At 40.7% G+C, this 15,306-nt stretch overlaps 1 protein-coding gene across 13 annotated transcripts in view; it reads right to left on the bottom strand.

Moving 5' to 3' along the window:
- stxbp5l (syntaxin binding protein 5L) overlaps positions 1–15,306 on the bottom strand; it is a 308,998-nt gene that overhangs the window by 7,981 nt on the left and 285,711 nt on the right. For all 13 annotated transcript variants that reach the window (XM_088353620.1, XM_088353624.1, XM_088353621.1 and 10 more), the window contains 4 exons: positions 14,906–15,269; positions 10,790–10,955; positions 1,855–1,966; positions 1,560–1,780 (listed from right to left, as the gene is read on the bottom strand). In XM_088353620.1, the coding sequence (XP_088209746.1) occupies positions 1,560–1,780; positions 1,855–1,966; positions 10,790–10,955; positions 14,906–15,269 (863 nt within the window). The remainder of the gene's footprint in view (positions 1–1,559; positions 1,781–1,854; positions 1,967–10,789; positions 10,956–14,905; positions 15,270–15,306) is intronic.

The following is a 15,306-nucleotide window of genomic DNA, read 5'->3' as shown; positions in this document are numbered from 1 at the left end:
TGTGTCTCTTAAAAAAAGTTAGGTATGAATTAACACTGCCCAACTGAGTTCAAAGAGCCCTTATGCGGCTATCGGGAGATCAAACCTTCCTGTGTAGAGTTTGCATGTTCTCCCCATGCTTGTGTGGGTTTCCTCCGGGCATTCCGGTTTCCTTCCACATTCCAAAAACATGCTTGTCAGGTTAATTGGCCAGTCCAAATTGTCTCTAGGTGTGAATAAGCGAGTGAGTTGTCTGTCTCTGTGTGCCCTCTAACTGGCTGGCAACCAGTTCAGGGTGTCCCCTGCCCACTGCCCTAAGACTGCTGGGATGGGCTCCAGCATCCCCGTGACACTACTGAGGATAAGTGGTGCAGATAATGAATGAATGAATGAATATGAGTTAACACTGCATTAACCTATACGCATATTTGCTTTTGTCTTTAGCAAAGCTGTTCGGGGCGGAATACAACAGGTAGAAAGAATGGGGTTGAAAGTGACATCATTCTCCCTTCTTCTCTTTCTTTGTTCTTCTTTATTTCACTCTCTGTGTATTTTTACCTTGTTTTGCTCTCTCCTCCTTATTCCCTTGTCTCTCTCTTTTTCTTTTAATCTCTCTCTCTTTCTTTCCCCTTCTTTCTTTCACCCCTTCTCCTTTTCTTTCCTTCTCTTTTCTCACCTTATCTCTTTCTTTCTATTTGTCTTTGGATTTCTTTCTTTCTCTCTGTTTCTTCCCCTCTCTCGCTATTTCTCTTTATATTTCCTTTGTTAATTACTCCCTCTTGCTTTCTCCTTTTCTCTTTCTCTATCTATCTTTCTTTCCCCTTCTCGCTTCTCAACATCCCTCTTTCTATTTTCTTTGCATTTCTTTCTTTCGCTTTCTTCCCCCTCTTTCACGATTTCTCTTTTGATTCCTTTTGTTTCTTACTCTCTCTTGCTTTCTCCTTTTCTCTTTCTCTCTCTTGCTTTCCCCTTCTTGCTTACTCCCCTTCTCTTTTTCTCATCATCTCTCTTTCTATTTTCTTTGAATTTACTTCTTTCTTTTTCTTCCCCCTCTCTCACTATTTCTCTTTTTATTTCTTTTGTTTCTTACTCTCTCTCTGTCTCTCTCTCTCCTTCTAATTTTCTCTTGCTCTCTTTTGCTTTCCCCTTGTCTCTTTCTCTCTCTTGTTTTCCATTTCTGTCTTTCTCCCCTTCTCTCTGTCTCTCCTCTTTTTCTATTTCTCTTTGAATTTCTTTCTTTCTTTTCCCCTCTCTCAATATTTCTCTTTTTATCTCTTTTGTTTCTCTCTCTCTTTCTTTGTCCCACCCTCTCCACTTTCCTCTCCCTCACTCTTATTTCTTTTTCTTTTTTCTTTCTCTTTAATCTACTAGCTCCCGAGAGGAATGTGTGTTCTATCATGTGGCCCCCGAGTTAAAAAGAGTTGGACACCCCTGATATGAAAGACCCCCAGCCCTACAGCTAATACAAACCTTTTATGCCATTAATTTACCAGTCGGGCCCCCATGACAGCATTTTTTCCAACATGTGGCCCCAGAGCCAAATGAGTCTGACACCCCTGTCCCAAAACATTCGGTTTTACCTCATGAGCATGCTTGGAGAAGCTTTCGGCGCTGGTCATCATCAGCGCCGTTCTCTCTTCGAGCTCGCCGAGCCTCTGACCCCTTTCGTCCAGAGCGATGCGGGCCCTCGCCAGTTCACCCACGGCCCCTCCGGCTGCCACCTTCATGCCCTCCATCCCTCCCTGACCAGGGATGTGCTGGGCCAAACTTCGAGAAGCCTTACCCGCCGCCGCCTCGCCAACTGCGGGATAGACGGGATCGTAAACGAAGCGGGAGGAGGTGTTATGAGAAAAGGAATGAATGGGAAATACACACAGAGCTCTTCCCTGTCGAAGGTGTGAGCGTTCCCTCCGAAGAAGCCCTTTAGGAAGCCTCTATTCTGGGCCTCTGGTGTTTCTGTTGGTGTAAACAGCTCCCCTAGCATTTCCTGAAAGTGTCGACAGCGCTGTTAGAAACCTGACAGCGTCGCGGGGGGAAGTATGCTCATGATCACACTTGACAATTCTTTCAGCCCCATTAAAAAGGCAATAATGGATAGATAGATAGATAGATAGATAGATAGATAGAGAGAGAGAGAGAGAGAGAGAGAGAGAGAGAGAGAGATGTTTAGATAGATGTCTAGATAGAGATATAGATGTCTAGATAGAGATATAGATGTCTAGATAGATAGATGTCTAGATAGATAGATGTCTAGATATCTAGATAGATAGATATATAGATAGATAGATAAATAAATGTCTAGATAGATGTCGAGAGAGATGTCCAGATAGATAGATAGATAGATGTCTAGAGAGAGAAATAGATGTCTAGATAGATGGATAGATGTCTAGATGGATAGATAGATGTCTAGATGGATAGATAGATAGATAGATAGATAGATAGATAGATAGATGTCTAGATGTCTAGATAGATAGATAGATAGATAGATAGATAGATAGATAGATAGATAGATAGATAGATATAGAGAGAGATAGAGAGAGAGAGATGTTTAGATAGATGTCTAGATAGAGATATAGATGTCTAGATAGAGATATAGATGTCTAGATAGATAGATGTCTAGATATAGTTGTCCAGATGTCTAGATAGATGTCTAGATAGATAGATAGATGTCTAGATAGATAGATAAATGTCTAGATGTCTAGATAGATAGATAGATGTCTAGATAGATAGATGTCTAGATATAGTTGTCCAGATGTCTAGATAGATAGATGTCTAGATAGATAGATAGATGTCTAGATAGATAGATAAATGTCTAGATGTCTAGATAGATAGATAGATAAATAAATGTCTAAATAGATGTCGAGATAGACGTCTAGATAGATAGATAGATATATGTCTAGATAGATGGATAGAGAGATAGATGTCTAGAGAGAGAAATAGATCTCTAGATAGAGAGATAGATGTCTCGATAGATGTCTAGATGGATAGATCGATGTCTAGATGGTTAGATAGATAGATAGATAGATAGATAGATAGATAGATAGATAGATAGATAGATAGATAGATAGATAGATAGATAGATAGATAGATAGATAGATAGAGAGATAGAGAGATAGAGAGAGAGATAGATAGATAGATAGATAGATAGATAGATAGATAGATAGATAGATAGATAGATGTCCAGATAGATAGATAGTTAGATAGATGTCTAGATAGTGGGATAGAGAGATAGAAGTCTAGCTAAAGAGATATATGTCTAGATAGATGTCTAGATGTTTAGATAGATGTCTGGATAGATAGATGTCTAGATAGAAGTCTAGATAGATAGATGTCTAGATAGATAGATGTCTAGATAGAAGTCTAGATAGATAGATGTCTAGATAGATAGATAGATGGTTAGATAGAGAGATAGTTAGATAGATAGACAAATGTGTAATTAGATAGATGTCTAGATAGATAGATAGATAGATAGATAGATAGATGTCTAGATAAATGTCTAGATACATGTCTAGATAGATGCCTAGATAGATGTTTAGACAGGTGGATAGATAGATAGATAGATAGATACTTTATTCATCCCCGTAGGGAAATTCACACTTCCAGCAGTATCCTTGTGTTGAAAATGAAATAATAATAAAATAAAAGAAATATAATACATAAATACCCAATATAACGTGTTGATATCGAGTATTTAAATAGTGCTACATAAAATACACACTGTAATAGAAATAGGGTAATGTGCAAATGTGGGGGTGGGGTTTAATGTGGGCTTCTACTCCCCCGGGTGGAGTTAAAGAGCCTCATGGCAAGAGGAAGGAATTATATCCTCAGTCTGTCCGTGGAACAAGACTGTGACAGCAGTCTGTTGCTGAAGCTGCTCTTCTGTTTTTTGCTCTCGTCTGTCTATGGCTTCAACCCGTTTTTGATCCTGACTACGTCTGCTCTCCCGTCCCGGCTCCTGACCTCTTTTTGTCCCAGACTACGTCTTCTCTCCTTTTCTGGCTTACGACTCCTTTCCGACCCTGACCATGCCTTGCTCTCCCAGTCCCAGCTACCGACCCGCTTTTTCCGTCCCTTGACACCGCCATCGCTCGCTACAGAAGATCCACGTCCGTGTTCGGATCACAAACCGAGTACGAGAGCGACTTGCTTCCCGCGCCTAGCAAACACCGAATCGTGGGCGCAGCCTTTCCTCTTTCCTTTAACAAAACTTGTGAAAAACGTAACGCAATTACGTTTGGTCCTGACACATACTTAAAATGATACCTCAGAATAACAGGATGTTTTTCTTCTACAAAGAAAGATCACAAGGTTGTCATACAAAATTAAGGACCAAGACTATAAAGGACAGCGGTCATTAGTGATGTGACTCAGCTGTGCCCGCTCTTTTGGCGGCAACAGCCGCGGGTTCTGATTGGCTCCCGATTAGTATTTGAACCCAATCCTGTCTTTTGTCAGTCCGTCTGCGAACCTCAGTGAACACTAGGCAAGCCTTTTTCGACCCAGACTCCCACCTTTCCCGTTTTTTGCTCCCGTCTGTCGCCAGACCCATTTTTGATCCTGACCACGTCTGCTCTCCCGTCCCGGCTTCCGACCTCTATTTGTCCCCGACTACGTCTTCTCTACTTTTCTGGCTTACGACTCGCTTACGACCCCGACCGCGTTTTTGCTCTCCTGTCCTGGGTACTGACCCGCTTTTTCCGTCCCTGACACTGCCATTGCTTGCCACAGAAGATCCACTTCTGCGTTCGGAGCACAATCCGAGTACCAGAGCGACTTGCTCCCCGCCTCCAGCGAACACCGGATCGTGGGCGCAGTCCTTTCTCATCATTCCAGTAAAAACTTGTGAGAAACGCAACGCAAGTGGGTCCTGTCTCCGTTCTGGTCTTGACAGGATGATTCAGTTCTTTATTTTTGATTCAATATTTTCGATTTTATAGTATTACCTTTAACTCTCAGATGGGAAGTGACAGTGCCAGACAATTTTTGCCATTTTGACTCAGTTTTAAAGGCCTACAAAATTCAGTGTCTTGCCCAAGGACACTTCAACTTTTAACACGGAGGAGCCAGGAATCGAACCTACATCGTCTTGATCCCAAAACAAGCGCTCCACCTGCTGAGCAACTAGTCTGAAAAACTGGCGTCCTGGATGCAACAGTATGTGGTAGTAACGCTTCACATAAAAACTCGATAAGGAGGACTGAGGCCACCATTGGCGTCCTTTTTACGCACTTTTGAAATTTTTCCTTATTTAAAAGCTTGGTCAGACTGCTGGGAAACACGATATAGGAAATCATTTCGAGCATTTTCAAGCACTTCACCCAAAATTCAAGTATTTTCCTGACCTTAAAAACACATTAAAATCCAAGCATTTTCAAGGATTTTAAGCACCCGACAAACCCTTACGTGATACATTGTCTGGTGTGCTGCAGGAAATTGGAACAAATAACTTATTTACATTGTTACGGTAGAATTGGTGCTAGGTATCGGTATGAGTTCATTTATTTTTTTGGTCCGTTAATAACATAGTAAGAACATATTAACAACATATTTCATAAATGCATTTCAAATCGGTTGCTATTTGCATTACTCAGCAACAAAAACATGAGCTTCAAAGTAGTTTAACCCTCAAATTAGTTCTTTTAGTGTCTGCATTTCAGATTATTCCTCCCTATACATTGCATTCCACACGTTTATAGACGACATCCAGGGTTGGGTAAGGTTACTTTAACTTGATTACTTTCAATTACTTTTGGATGACTCCAATACCAAATATGCTAATAAAAGACAAAATAAGCTAAATATGAATCAAATGATGACTCACAACACGTGGTAAGCTTTCTCTCCTGGCTTTGATCTCTTTGATCTCCGGCAAAACGAACATAAAATGCGACAGAAACAACATAATAATAAATCCAAACAGCTTGCCAACATCATTTTTACCGTTCCATGTGTTCCGTTACTCCCCGAGCCTGCACAAAATGTAGTCATTTTATTCATATTGCGTTTCTTTTGTCTTTTATTAGCATATTTGGTATTGGAGTAATCCAAAAGTAATTGAAAGTAATCAAGTTAAAGTAACCCTAACCAACCCTGAGAAAGAACTAGAAAGAATGACATCGAAAGAGAAATAGAAAAGAGAAAGAGAGAAAAGAAAAGGGAAAAAGAGAGAAGGGGAAAGCAAGAGTGTGAGAGAGAGAGAGAGAAGAGAGAGAAAAGGAAAATAGGAAGAGAGAGCAAAAGAAGGTAAAAGACAAAAAGAGAAAGAGACGAAGAGGAACAAAGAGAAAAAGAAAAGACAGAGAGTGAAAGAGAGAGAGATAGAGTGAGAGAAAAAGGGAGGGAGAGAGAGAAAAAAGAGAGAGAGAACGTGAGAAACAAGATATAAAAAGAGAAATAGTAAGAGAGAGGGAAGAAAGACTCGCAGGGTTGGGTAGGGTAACTTTAACTGGATAACTTTCAATTACTTTTGAATTACTCCTATACCAAATATGCAAATAAAAGACAGAGTAATCCAAAAGTAATTGAAAGTAATCCAGTTAAAGTAACCCTACCCAACCCTGACGACATCCATCCTACATTGTTAACATTTCCTCGAGAGACTAAGCGAATTTATTTTCGCCATTAGGTGGCAGTGTGGCGCCATCACCCAGATCAGATTTTTCCCTACCAGCCACAGCATCAAATCGAAAAACACTGAATATAAAATGCAACAATAATAATAAAACCTTTTACTGAAAAACAAAAACACCCTACGGTCCCTTTGGAGTGGCTATAAATGCCTTGTGAAATTTGACATACTGCCGAGAAATAAGCCGCCCTGCCATTTGATCACAAAATTGCCGAGTCTAAGTGAAAAAAGCGACAGAAAATAAATATTTACTGTTAAGTGTGTCTTTAGACTACTGGTGTAAAATAGAACACCGTATTAAAATAATATATCTATATTCATATAGATGTCCTGATAACTGATGTGACTCACCTGTGCCTGCTTATTTGGCGCCAACTGCCGCAGGTTCTGATTGGCTCCCTGTCACTATTCGAACCCAGTCCTGTTTGTCCCCTGTTGTCAGTCCGTCTGCGAACCTCAGTGTATACTAGGCAAGCCTTTTTCGACTCTGACTCCCACCTTTCCCGTTTTTTGCTCCCGTGTGTCCCCGGCTATGACCCGTTTTTGACCCTGACCACGTCTGCTCTCCCGTCCTGGCTTCCGACCTCTTTTTGTCCCCGACTACGTCTTCTCTACTTTTCTGGCTTACGACTCGCTTACGACCCCGACCTTGTGTTTGCTCTCCTGTCCCGGCTACTGACACACTTTTTCCGTCCCTGACACCGCCATTGCTTGTCACAGAAGATCCACTTCTGCGTTCGGAGCACAATCCGAGTACCGTTTTTGTTCCCGTCTGTCTCCGGCTACGACCTGTTTTGATCCTGACCCCGTCTGCTCTCCCGTCCTGGTTTATAACCTTTTTTGTCCCCGACTATGTCTACTCTCCCGTTCTGGCTTACGACTCGTTTCCGACTCCGAACACGCCTTGCTCTCCAAGTCCCGGCTACCGAACCGTTTTTCCGTCCCTGACACGGCCATCGCTGGCTACGGAAGATCCACTTCCATGTTCGGATCACAATCCAAGTGCAAGAGCGACTTGCTTCCCGCATCCAGCGAACACTGGATCGTGGGCGCAGCTCTTCCCCTTTCTTTCAATAAAACTTGTGGTAAACGCTACGCAATTGGGTCCTGTTCCCGTTCTCTCTCTCTCTCTATCTCTCTCTCTATATATATATATACATATATATGTCGCTGTATTTTGTAGTGCAACCAAAAAGTATATTTTTAGCCTGTTTATCTAGTTTTAATATATTTTCATCTTATTTTTTCAGAAAAATAAAATCAAAAAAATAATCATTTAAATGTAATGTGTGTAATATCTGACCTCTAGATGGCATTCTAGTGTGTAGTACAACTAAAAAAAGCACAAGGAAGAATACAATACTAGTGTGGGGAGAGAAAAGGGAGAGGGGGGGAAAAAGGGGATAAAACTGGAATAAAAAATGAAGAAAATAAACAAACAAAAAAAATAAAATAAGAAACGAGCAAAGAAAAAAAGACAAGGAGCAAAAAAGAAGAAAGGGAGAAAATTGGGAAAAAGGCAAAAAAGAAAGAAAAAAAGAGACAAAAAAGGGAAAAAAAGAAAGGTAAGAAAATGAAGATAAAAGAAGAAATGGGGAAAGAAATGCAATGTATTTTAAATAAGGCACGTTCATGTATTTTTTAATAGTATTTCAATCAATATTGTGTTTTTTTTAATGAATGAACATTTAAATAGGGCAGCACGGCCTTGGCGCGTTTGCGAGACAGTTCTGAAGTCATGAAATCGAACCTCCTGCGTGGAGTTTGCATGTTCTCCCCGTGCTTGCGTGTGTTTCCTCCGGGCACACCCGTGTCCTCCCACATTCCAAAAATATGCTTCTCAGGTTAATTGTTGTGAATGAGCAAGTGAGTTGTCTGTCTCTGTGTGCCCTACGATTGGCTGGCAACCGGTTCAGAGTGTCCCCTGCCCCCACTGCCTGAAGAAAGCTGGGATGGGCTCCAGCACCCCCGCGGCCCTACTGAGGATAAGCGGTGCGCATAATAGATGGATGGATGAACATTCAAATACAGCTAGCAGGTGCTTAATAATACACACTGTCCCTTTAAGTTTCAAGGCCTGAACGCTCATGCTAAGAAGTCAGCTCCATCTTCACTCCTTTATAAGTCTCACTCTTGCCACATTTTCAGGAATTATATTCCACCCATGTAATCCTTTTATGAAACAAAAACATATGAATCGACTTTACAGGGTGTTGTACTGTAAAATCGTTTGCACCATTACTAAAATGGAAGTTTAAACCCATACTACAGTCTTAAAAGCAAAGATTTTGTCCACCACAAATGCATTTCTCAGAACAGATTCCCCCTCTCTTGCTTTTGGCTGGCAAGTGACCTGAAAAGATGAGAAAGGCGAGCGATTCTCACAATAAACCTCAAGTATTTGTGTTTGCCAGTCTCTGAGATGTGATGTCATTTTGCCCGAGGGAGGCTTGACAGTGCGCCTCGGTGTCTTTTTCAAACGCCTTCGGGCTCTCCACTGGGCCTGCGAGGAGCAATATCCCCACAAAAGTGTCCTTTCTGGATCATCGTAAAACCAGAAAGCCACAGGTCACTCCGTACAGTTGATATTATGAACTTGCTGGCACTATAAGAGAAACTAGTTGAAAAAAATATGTGTACAGCTATGCTCCCCCTAAACTGCCTGCGTGCGCCATGGTGCACTGACCAGACCCCAGCGCACAAGTAAATCTATCTAGACATCTATATAGACATCTATCTAGACATCTATCCATCTATCTATCCAGACACATATCTATCTATCTATCTATCTATCTATCTATCTATCTATCTATCTATCTATCTATCTATCTATCTATCTATCTATCTATCTATCTAGATATCTATCTATCTATCTAGATATCTATCTATCTAGATATCTATCTATCTAGATATCTATCTATCTAGATATCTATCTAGATATCTATCTATCTAGATATCTACCTATCTATCTATCTATCTATCTATCTATCTATCTATCTATCTATCTATCTATCTATCTATCTATCTATCTATCTATCTATCTATCTATCTATCTATCTATCTATCTATCTATCTATCTATCTATCTATCTATCTATCTATCTATCTATCTATCTATCTATCTATCTATCTATCTATCTATCTATCTATCTATCTATCTATCTATCTATCTATCTATCTATCTATCTATCTATACATCTATCTATACATCTATCTATACATCTATCTATACATCTATCTATACATCTATCTATACATCTATCTATCTAGACATCTATCTATCTAGACATCTATCTAACTAGACATCTACCTAGACACCTACCTATCTATTTATATAGACATCTATCTATCTATCTAGACATCTATCTAGACATCTATCTATCTGTCTATTTATATAGACATCTATCTATACATCTATCTATCTATCTAGACATCTATCTAACTAGACATCCATCAATCTATCTAGACATCTATAAATCCATCTAGACATCCATCAATCTATCTAGACTTCTATCTATCTAGACATCTATCAATCTATCTCGACATCCATCTATCTAGACATCTAGACATCCATCAATCAATCTATCTAGACATCGGTCAATCTATCCAGTCCGTCTGTCCGTCCGTCCGTACACCCACCCATCCATTCAAACAATTTCAAAATATATCAAGCCAATCTTGTTACCATCTAAAAAGGTTGATTAAATACAGATTTGTATTTTGCAATCGTACCAGATTAAGTCAATTGATCAAAATGTGAAAAACGGACTACTGCGTTGGAAACTCAGCAACGTGTAACTTGTTGGAGAACTGAGCTGCAATGCTAAACAACGGGGCTGCTTTGCCTGGGATGTTTTCCCACTTCTTCACTGTCACTTGTGTTAGCGTGATCTGAGGGCCCAAACTTCGCCCTTTTAAAAGGATGTCACAATGTAACTCCAGATACATACACCATGTTTTACTTTCATTAAGAGAATTATAGAAGACTTTTAATTTTTTGCTACTTCAGGAATACTTTTTTCTGGTCCAATATGGCTCTTCGAACATTTTGAGTTGCCGAATCCTGACTTGGGTCCACCCCAAAAAAGGTAACACTGTCGATTGTTACATTAGCACATAGGATTGCCCTTTTCGGAAATGAAACCTATCGAGATAAGCAAAGTCATTTGCATTCACAGACCTGCAGATTGTCATACATTTCCTGGCTGTATGTGATTCTCTGGATCTCGGTGGGGGAACTGAGATAGAGCGCCTGTCCCCCGTTGGTGAAGCAAAAGGTTCTTGCGATGCGCATGTCCGTCAGAGGCAGGTAATTAACATCCATCAGCGGTCTTAGACTCGGCAAACTGTGGGAACAAAAACAAAAGGGAAGGGAATTAGTAAGCAAGTGGCACAGTTACGGATATACAACGGTAGCTCTTTAAACGAGGACCCCTAAACACAAAAACTTAGGGGACTTGGGGCGGCAGGAGCTCAGGAGGTAAAGCGCTCGTCTTGGGATCAAGAGATCGCAGAATCAGATTCAAAATTACCTTTGTTATAATTGTACAGACGCTCCCCTACTTACGACCATTTGACTTAGGTGAAACGGTAGATACGAACATTTTTTCCAGGATGTCGAAAAATATCCGGACATTGCTGTAAGTTAGATTTTGTATTGTGTGCACCATTTTCCGAGTAGAGGACAGTGCTGTAGTACTTCTTTCAGCCACTACCGGTGTGTGGTGCTGTGAGAGCTCATCCAGCATCCACCCCGAAGAAGAAATCCCACTTCCTCTACCTAGTTCTGTCAGGACCAGAACGGAGACAGGACCCACTTGCGTTACGTTTCGCTCTGTTTTATTGGGAAGAAAGGGAAAGGATTGCACACACGATCCAGTGATCGCTGGTCGCGGGAAACAGGATGCTTTAAACGCGGGAATGGCACCTCCGTGGCGAGCGATGGCGGTGTCAATGGGTCAGTAGGAGAGCAAAAAAAGTGGTCAAGATAAAAAAAAAAACGGGTCGAAGCCGGGAAACAGACGGGAGCAAAAAAAGGAGTGAGTCAGGGTCAAAAAGTTTGCTTAGAAAAAACTGAGGTTCGCAGACGAACTGACAACAGATGACAGAAAGGAGTGGATTCAAATAGTGACAGGGAGCCAATCAGAGTCCGAGGCAGTTGGCGCCAAAGGAGCAGGCACAGGTCCCTCACATCATGACAAGTTTGTATGTAAACCTTCTATTTTTTATTTTCAGCGCACTAAGAACATTTACAGTTTTATTGTTTAATGTCTCGTGCATCCATTCAATATGGTTGGTGTAAAGTGTAAAGAGGTGGCGAGCCTTTTCTTTTGAAACGAAAGTGGAATAAGAAAGCTTGATGCGGTTGACAAGATGGTTGGATCGCTTATTTTTGGCCAATTTATACCACGGAGGAGGACCTCTTGAAGCTCATCTTCCAAAAGTAAGTTAAACTTAAGTATATTTATCTTTATAAAGCATATTATTTTATGAAATGTTTATTTTTTAGTACAAAACAATACAGCTTACTTATACAAGCCTTAAACATACTTATATAAACCTTAAACATACAAAATATAGCACTGAAGCAACTTACGAACAAATTCAACTCACGAACTATCGTCCGGAACTCCTACGTAAGTAGGGGAGCGTCTGTATTGCAACAAAAAATTACAGTTGCACTCCAGTTGGCAAAATATACAATATTAAGACTAATCGAAAACTCATAAATATAAAGTGTTTGCTTCTATAATACATAGTATACAAAACCAAGATATTGCACTTCGAACCGGGATATTGCACTTAGAACAGAAACAAAGTAAACGATACCTTCCATTCACAAAATATTTTGGAAATAAAGTCACCGCGTAAATAAAGTAAACCATACAATTAACAGTAGGTCAATAAAATTCTAATATAACAACTGTTTTTAGAACCTAAGTAAAGAACTTCTCAAATAAAAACTATACCCAAGGTGGATATTGCACATAAGACCAGGGTATTGCACTTAGAAATGGAACATTGCACTTTATCTTCCGAACGTTCCGATTGGTGCAAAAAGGTGGTGTTGTTTCGCCAAAGTAAATATTTTCAATTAGCTCAAAAGTGATTTCTATACAAAGTGCAAATTCTCTGTGTTTTACTGTTCTATTATATTTCCCCCCAAAATGAGAAACAAAATCATTTTAGTGACATTTGCGCGAGAAAATATCAACGCAGGCCTAGATTGCCTTCTTATGGTTTTGTGTGAAAATAACATGAATGATATACGAATATTAAAAATGTAAAACACAATGGTATAATAATATGTTAATAATTTCACATATATGACGCACCAGAGTATAAGTCGAAGCCCTGGCCAAACTAAAACAACTGTGACTTATACTCCAAAAAATACAGTATCCATTTTGCAGGAAGTGTTTTTTGTGGCGCTCTGTGATTGACTGGTGACAGTCAGGGAACAAAGACAGCTGGGCACGCCTCCGGCTTTTCTGGGACCCTGAATTGGATAAGCAGTCTCAAGAACAGATGGATGGATCTTGTTTTTCAATTAATTCCACTTCCAGACTGTAGCATTTGAATATTTCCTCAGATTTTATATTCATGAAAACAAGGTGACCCCTCTGAGGGCAAGCGGGAAAAAGTTATTTCAGCTCGTAATAGAGGTTTTCACTGAAATTGGTGGGCAAACTACGGCCCGTGGGCCACATGCGGCCCGTCAGGCTATTTAATCTTGCCCACCAAATGTTAAAAATACAGTAATCCCTCGCTGTGTCAAGGTTTACTTTTTTTTCGGATTTTCATTGTGCATTGTGTTCTGCATTCTGATTGGCTTAAGAGTTACCCCACCCCTTTTCTGCCTGTGTCTGCCTTCGCAGCAAAAATGTTTTGTTCTAAACTGTTTATTATGTACGCACAAATCCTTTTTCAATTTCAATTCAACAACATGAGTGCTACATTGAAGTAGAAGTATATGTAGATGTAGAGCAAATAAGCCCAGCACAAAATTGACCACCACATAACTCAGAATTTTGGAATGGATAAAACGACTGCGTCCCCTTTTGGACAGTTCCCGAATGTACCAATTCACTATGTACCATGATGAAATCTGAAAGCATGAAGGTTTGAATGTAATTAAACCATCCAAGGCTATGTATTGATAAAATAATGTTCTCACCGTACGTAATTATGTCGATTGGAGGCACATTCTCAAGTACAGGACATTACGCTAATCTCTCACTTCTTTGCCTTTCTGACAAGTTTAGCAATTTCAAACACTGTCACCCTATACTGAGTGTAACAGATATCTAAGACCACGCCGGTAGAGGCATGATCTGGTCAAGCGAGTATCAAATATCTAAGACCACGCCCATTGAGGCTGACCTGGTCAAGCGTCCCTGGTCCATATATAGAGAAGAACTGATTGATAGTTCACTCTCTTTTGGCGGGTGCTTGACGTGGCCGTGTAGGCCTGCCCTACGGCCTAGTGTTCAGCACATGGGCCACACGCTGCGACCAACCGGAGCACGAGACCAAATCTCTCCGCAACAAGTAAGAGGATGGTTTCAAATTTAACACCATGTTTGCTGGTTCTTGGGAATGAGCGTTTTTTTCGGTACAAAGGAATATCCCCAAATCGACTAGCATTATAGCGGGAAACTTTCTATTTGTGCTAGTAACACTCAGCGGTCAAAAACTCCCATAATCTCCGACGGCCCAGCCACCCTCCCCCTTCCTTCTTTATATCAATTATTCCATGTGTTAATAAATTGTGTGTGTTATTTCCATTGGCCTGGTTCATTGATTCCATTTTCTTGGGATTATACATTTATATCAGAACTGAAAGAGCTCAAATAATAACGTCTATCAGTGTAGGAAATTCGAGCATCCTTCAGAGAAAAAAAGATTTATGGTGGAGCACTAGCAACACCTAAAGGCGAATTTGTTTACTGATTGTAGTAAAGAATAATACGTTTCAATCCTAAGGATTTTCAAAATAATAGCAAGAAAAATCCCGACACAGACAAAAAAGGTTTTTAAATGCAACTAATTCTGACAAACATGCATTGGTGGATAAGGTGCTGGTCTGTGCAATCAGCGCAACAGATCCGGCATAAGTATGTTGTGTGTAATCCTCATCTCTCTCCGTATCTCTCGTTTTAGAGATTGAAATTATGACGCAATTCAGCTATTGCCGCATTATGTACACAAAATATAGTAGTAAATCAAATTGAAACCGTCTTTGTTTTAGCTAAATGTACCTAAATTTTTGATGATTCTTGGTATGGAATCCTACCTGAGCGTCATGACGTGTCCGTTGGCACAGAAACAGGCGAGGCACACACTATTGCACACCGACACCACGTCGGCCCGAAGCACGAAGGACGATTCGGTGATGTTGTGGACGAACAGGCAAGACTGCGAGGGCATCAAGAAGACTTTGGCCTGCCTCTCGGAGCACACCAGAGCCAGATGTCCTTCTCCGCAGGTGTCCTGGGAGGAGGAGGGCGAGTAGTGGACCAGCTTGCGTTTTCGCAGTCGGTCGGGGTCTTCCGGAGCGTTGAGATCGCGCCAGACCTCGTAGGGGCTCGGAATGAGCGCGCCGGTGCAGTCCAAGAAGCCAAAGCGCAACACGGAGCCCTTTAGCATCAAAACTGCTCCTGAGAGTTTTGAGTGGACATCAGAGGGAATTAAAAA

The sequence above is a fragment of the Urocampus carinirostris genome, chromosome 14 (genome assembly GCF_059441175.1).
Source record: "Urocampus carinirostris isolate Australia breed hairy pipefish chromosome 14, RoL_Ucar_1.0, whole genome shotgun sequence".
Taxonomy (NCBI): Eukaryota; Metazoa; Chordata; class Actinopteri; order Syngnathiformes; family Syngnathidae; genus Urocampus; species Urocampus carinirostris.
This window is presented reverse-complemented; position numbering and strand designations above follow the sequence as displayed.